This window comes from Etheostoma spectabile, chromosome 21 (genome assembly GCF_008692095.1).
Source record: "Etheostoma spectabile isolate EspeVRDwgs_2016 chromosome 21, UIUC_Espe_1.0, whole genome shotgun sequence".
NCBI classification, from domain to species: domain Eukaryota; kingdom Metazoa; phylum Chordata; class Actinopteri; order Perciformes; family Percidae; genus Etheostoma; species Etheostoma spectabile.
The window spans coordinates 7,957,418-7,964,004 of NC_045753.1; the positions used below are offsets into that span (position 1 = coordinate 7,957,418).

Below are 6,587 nucleotides of genomic sequence, written 5' to 3' on the forward strand. Positions count from 1 at the left end.
AGCTGACCATAAGGCGTAAACAGGCAAGAGGCCGTAACTGGTTAAAAACCCTGATTGAGACGCGTATTCCAAATGTGCTGTCTACGTGTCCAAAGAATGCCTCTAAAACCCAAATAATACCAGAATATCCCACATGTTTTAATTGGAAAATAACGCTGCTCAGATAACCTGTATCAAATTTGGAATATTGTCACATTTGAAAAAATTGTGTAACGTTGGTGTGCATGTAAACATACTCAGTGTTGTATATCAAAGTATTATTTCCCGATTGTATGCATTCTGCAAGCAACGGTACGTACTTTATAAGGGCAACTGCAGTACGCACTAAGAGTACAAAGAAAAGGTTTGTGATTTGGAACACAGCTTTACACAATTCTCTATATTGCTTCTTTTTTTTTCATCTGCTTTTTAAAGATGCTGAAGATTCCAAAGCAAAGCGCTAGTCCTCCATCTGAAAGCTTTAACTTCAGTCTCGGAGGGATGGAGAGAGAGAAGGAGATCTGGAGGTGGAGAACGGGGAGGGGGACCAAAACCAACGGCATCGGATCAGGAGTGCTCCTGAACTCCTGTCCCTCATTTGAAATCAGAGGGGCGTGGTTCTTCCTTAACAGATGGTCAGGACGGGGGAAACGGGTGGATCAAAGTGAGATAAAAAGGAATGCACCATTTGGGATGCCTCTAGTTTTCTTCCCCAAGAGGAGACGATCGCAGGTTTACCAAGTGCTTCACTGCCTCTTTACTCTTCCCCACCCACCAGGGTTTTAATTCTGAAGCTGCTGAAGTTATTTCCATTCCGTTTGATTTACACATTTTTACAAGGTTACCTAATACAAGTTTACTGAATGACTGAACAGGAATTACAGTGAGCGTGCATGGGGCTTTTCCTTCCATCTCGCCTGTTTTTGTAAGAAGGCAAATCCGTGACGGATGGAGAAAAAGAACACTTCAGAGGATAAACTGATATATAGGAATTATACAATGTAATTAATAGTATTTGTGGATATGTTGCAAAAGACATTGGTATAATTTTCTAAAGATATGAGTTTTTCTTTCCCCCCCTCCTCCATCATCCAAACATGACTATTCTGCTTTCTCGGCCAGCTTCTTTTTGTTCCGGTGTTGTTTTTGCCATGTTTTGATCTACTTATTTTTCAGTAGGACATTCACCGTTGGAAGAATTAGCTGCCCTCAACATGTCTAGATAGTAGAACATCTTTAGTTTCTTTTCCCCTAAATTGACACTTTGCTAACTTGAATCATCTTATTGCTGTCAGTTCAAAAGTGTTTCAGAATGTGTTTTGTAATCCTTTGCTCAAAGCACCTGGAATATTACTTGAGTTGCCTAGAATAAGCATTTTTAAGTTGTTGGACATCAGTGCTGGAAAGCATTGTCTCAAACTGCCTCAGTAACTGTGGCCTTGCCCTGTTTCTGATGGGGTCCTCTGTGGTTCTATAGGACGGATTGTGTCTTTTGTTGCCTTTCCAAAGTTTACACAAGACCAGTTCACTGTCTTTCTCCTGTAATAAAAGTCCTACAAAGAACCTAGAGTGAGTTGTTTATTAGGTACACTTAAAAGCTAATGCAATCCTTTACATAGGCACCACCAATAACAGTCTCCAAAATGATCACAGACAGCTTAGCTCTCTGACAGCATAAACAGAAACACATCTACACGTTACGAGAGGATTTACTGTAGGGCTTTTGTATTGTTTAGACTGCACTGTATGTGGGGGGTCTGGAAATGCCTTGATCAGGAAAACAGTGATCCCTATAGCTAGATTAAAGAACAACCCATTGAAACCCCAAAGTGTGAGACGTGTTGCCACAGCTTAAAATTATATTCAAGTTTTCCATCATGTATTTGAAGTCATTTTTAAAAATAAATTCATTAATAAATGACTGTTGTGTTTTTATGTCCAAATTGTAAATGTTTGGTAGTTATTGGCCTAAAGCACCCTGATTGTGTAGCTCTTGTGATTCATTCTGTGTATTTTTAACCTAATGTTTTGACACCAGGATCCAACAGTGACGGTGGTGATCCAAATACCCACGTGACGCTTCTGTTGCACCCCGCTCCACTCTATTCCTGCAGGTGACGTCAAGCGACTTCATTTGAAAAAAATGCCGCGCTTTAGAAAGCTGGCTATCTTTAGGCAAATGAATCCACTAGACACAACTAGCCAGTAGAAGTAAACAAATCTTTTAAACTAACCTTTTGTCGATCTGAAATGAAGGCAGATTCAGCAACTGTATGGCTTATTTCTTGCTTTAAATTGTTTTCAGAAACATGTTTCAGTGAACTATTTTTGTAAAAAATGACATTGGATTCTGTCCGAGCCGCCACGACAGTGGTTTGATATTTTCGAGATGACAGGACCACGTGACACATTTGTCCAATAAGCTGCAAGTCCGGGGCGTGCAGAGATGGGGACTGTAGTCTGAGAGTCGCACAAACTGCTGTCTTCAGACTTGACTTGCGACTCGACCCCAAAAGACTTCAGACTTGACTCGAGCTTTGAGGCTCATCATCAACCTGTTTTAATGCAATTATTGCTTCTTTTTTTTTAAATCTAATGTATTTCTAATTTTTTTTATAGCCGTATATAAGTTGGGGAAACGTATATGACGAGCTGCATATGTCCCCTACCCTTTGCCATAATGTGGAATGTTACGCATTCGCTATGCCTTATGTGTGCGCACTCACATAAAAAATGCATTGACAACAGTGACACCAAGTCCTCCCGGAGTTGTGCCTTTTGTCATTGGTTTTGCTTTCAACAACAACTTGGTAAACAGTGGCGGTAAACCAACAGCTGCAAGGTGAAATGATGATGCCTGAGCAATAAAGTCAAACTTAAACCGGTATCTGAAAACGCACCCAGATAGGTCCGTCACTTGCAATGTGAAAGAGACATTTAGCATACATCGTCACAGGTAGGAAGCTCACCATAGCAAAGTGTTTTGCTAATGCTGGGAAAAGGCAAATTGCCTCTTTATAGTTAGTAGTTGCTGACAGACTTCCATGGTGCAGGAGGCGGCATGCACGGATCCATCTCCCCAGGAACAAACGCTGCGTCTGGTGGACAAACTCATGTTATGCGTAATTATTCCCGTGGATGATTTGTAGACTATCAAATTAACAAAGTGTACCCGGTCCACCAAACACTGGGCTTGTCTTGATTCTGCACATATTTCTGTTACTGTAGTCCTATTTACTAGTTCATTATTTTCACTGAGCCTACTAACACAAAAAATAAATGGCATTACTTCAGTGAGTTCAAACTGCTTATTGTGCGTAATTTGGACTGATATGGAGATTCATGTTCTGTAACTGGTGTAACTTCTCTTGATTTCCACTTCGACATTAGACCTAACACAGCTCAGGTGGCCAGAGACTTGACTTGGACTCGTTGCAAAAGACTTGACTTTAACTTGCCCCTCAAAGACTTGAATTGGACTCAAGCTCAAAGGCTTGTGACTCGACTTGGACTTCCAAAAATGACTTGTTAACATCTCCGGGGGCATGAAGCAATACCACGCTTTAGTTGTCGCAAAAATGGATCAGCACTGTATGGATTGCCTGGCGCAAGTAAATATAACCCCGTTCCAACATTGTATCATAAACTACACTTATTGTTTTCCCTCCCAGTGCCCACGTCGTAGAATGCTTGTTGAACGATTTGATTTGATGTGCCAGTGGCAAATCAAGAACTGAGTTGACGCTAGTCTATATGGACAATATTTCATTTCCGGGATTGTTCAGGTGCTGCTGGAAATTCTGCCGGATGTCTCTCATTTTGTCCATTCGACCGTCACCTTTCCCTTTCTTTGTGTTGGCATTCTAAACTCTGGTGGATGTATGAGGACTATGGTTAACTGTTCCTCAGATCTCTGCAGGGTAAATCCGGACAGCTAGCTAGACTATCTGTCTAATCTTAAAACAACCTTTGAACATACACGTGTTCCACCAAAACAAGTTTCTTCCCCAAGGCTGTTTTGCAGCAGCACCGCAGCATTTGATTGGTTTAAAGAAATTCCAATAAACCAGAGCCAATTTTTCTCCAGAATGCTGTGTGGGCTAGCCATACCTCCCTCCGCAGCGCTGTGGAGGAAGCTCTGGAAATGTGAGATTAAATTGACGCCATTGATGTGCGCCTGGCGGCTGTCTTGTTGGAAAAGAAGAAGATGATGGATCACAAGCTAAAGAGTGTTTCAAGTGTCCTGGAAGGCATTTTCTATGGTGGCAGTAGAGGATATCGATAAAACAACAAAGTTAAAACTACAAAGTTTGAGTCCAAGATGGAGAAAGAGAAAGTGGATCATTTTTTCAAAGGAACGTCTTCAGATTTATTTTATAAACACTAATGAAAAAAGATACCAGTAAATATTGACTTTGGGCAATTGAAAAATAAATTAAATAACCTTAATGTTGAATCCTGGATACTGTCAGAGCCAAAAACAACTTAAAGACTGGTATGATGCCAGACAGGGCAGGCTACTGTTGTTAGCTCGGTGCATTTTGCTGTTGCAACCACTAGACTGCAGCATCTGACAGTCACCAGGGTTACAACTCCACCCGAACATCTGTGTGCAGCTCTTTATGCACCGCCATATTCAGCAATGCAATAGAATTGCATATGGATGCCATTTCACCACAGTCCAAAGGTAGCCACAGAAGCAGTTGTAAAGATGTATAGCTCTGCAGAGCCATGACTCGGGCTATACTGTTCACTAAATGTTTCAGGGTTGAAAGTGCCGGTATATCGCATCCTGTTTGTTTACCTGTATTATACATTAAGTTACACATAATTCATTTGATAGCTCCTCGACTCCACAGTCCTCGGCTGAACTGGAAGTTCTTCTGTTTCTCCTCGTTGAAGGCTGTCTCAAAGCTCTTATTTCTGCCCAGAGGAGGGATCATTGAGGAGGGATCATCAAGGAGCTTTAGGCGAGGACACACAAGAGCAGAATTCCCAGAAGCCGTCCACCCAAATAACGGACATATTCATGTGACGCTTCAGAGGAAAGGACGTCTCATCTCTCTAAAACACATTTGCTTGTTTCCACTCTCCTCCCATGATTTTCTGGCGTCTCTCTCATGCCTCCTCAGCGGGAAGGACTAAGAAGTGAGGAAGGAATTTAAGCACCTATGGTCAAGACAATCTGCTGAACTTCAAACAGCATCAGAATGGAGAAGAAAAGTGATTTAAGTGACTGAATGTGGCATGGTTGTTGGTGCCACATGGACTGGTTTAGTGATTTAGAAACTAATTCTACTGGGGTTTTCACACAATCACCTCTTGGGTTTACAAAGAATGGCCTAAAGAAGAGAAAATATCCAGTGATGGCAGTTGTCTTGTCAAAAATACCTTGTTGAGTTTGCAGAGCAGAAAGGCCAGACTGGTTTGAGCGGATAGAAAGGCAACACTAACTCATTAACCACTCGTTACAACCAAGGTACTCAGCAGAGCATCTCTGAACGGATAGGCAAACGCTTACTGGTCTGATGAGTCTCCATTTGTTCTGCACCATTTACATTAGGGTCAGAATTATGCGTAAATAACTTGAAAGCATGGCCCCTCAGTACCAATTGAGCATAGTTTAAAATGCCACAGCCTACCTAAACATTATTCTTGACCATATCCATTCCATCTTCTAATGGCTGCTTCCAGCAAGATAAAGCATAGTCTATTTCCACGACGTTCCACTTCCAGGATTGCTCTCGTTCTGCTGGAAATTCCGCCGGATGTCAGTCTTTTCACTCTTATCTGTTACCTCCCGCTTTCTTTGTGTTGTAATTCTAATCTTCGGTGGATGTATGCTAACTACGTAGCTACATATGTTCCACCTAAACAAGTCCTTTTCCTTTACCATGATTGTGATTAGTTTAAAGAAATGCCAATAAACAAGAGCACTTTTTCTCCCATCCCGGAGTGCTGCGTGGACGTGCTGGAGGAATGTCCGGCAATGCGAGACTAGACACCATCGCCATGTCACATAGCTTAAATTATCCCAAAGCGATTTCTTAAACATGACTGAGTTCACTGTACGCCCACGGCCTCCACAATCAACACATTGATACTCAACCTACGGATGGCCTGCTGGCCTTTTTCTAATTTCAAAAAAATTTATTCAAACTGGATATTTTTTTAATAATTTGAATATAAAAAAATGGAGCTTGTTTTTTAAAGAAAGTGCCAGGTGAGGATTGTCCTGAAATCCTAGAAACGCCCCTGCGTACACCTGACCTGCGCAGGGCTGCTGCATCTGGATTCTCATCAAAAAGGCACACCAGCGTCTGCACTTCCTGCGGCGGTTGAAGAGGGCCCACCTCAGTCCGTCCATCCTGACCACTTTCTACAGGGGCACCATTGAAAGTGGTCTGACCAGCAACATTTCTCTCTGGTTTGGGAACTGTAACGCTACAGAGAGAAAGAGAATGAGCAGAGTGGTGAGGATGGCTGAGCGGACTATTGGGATGACTCTGTCGACCATTCAGGAGCTGGCCCAGAAAAGATGCCTGTCAAATGCAAAGAGCATCATCAAAGACCCCAGTCACCCTGGCCACAGACTGTTTGCCCACCTC

The 6,587-nt window shown here is 42.2% G+C and overlaps 1 protein-coding gene across 1 annotated transcript in view; it reads left to right on the forward strand.

The window, feature by feature from the left end:
- pdap1a (pdgfa associated protein 1a) overlaps window positions 1–934 on the forward strand; it is a 6,291-nt gene extending 5,357 nt beyond the window's left edge. The window contains exon 6 of the mRNA XM_032501552.1: window positions 415–934. Within this exon, the coding sequence (XP_032357443.1) occupies window positions 415–443 (29 nt within the window). The 3' untranslated portion in view covers window positions 444–934. The remainder of the gene's footprint in view (window positions 1–414) is intronic.
- Window positions 935–6,587: the final 5,653 nt, after the last annotated feature.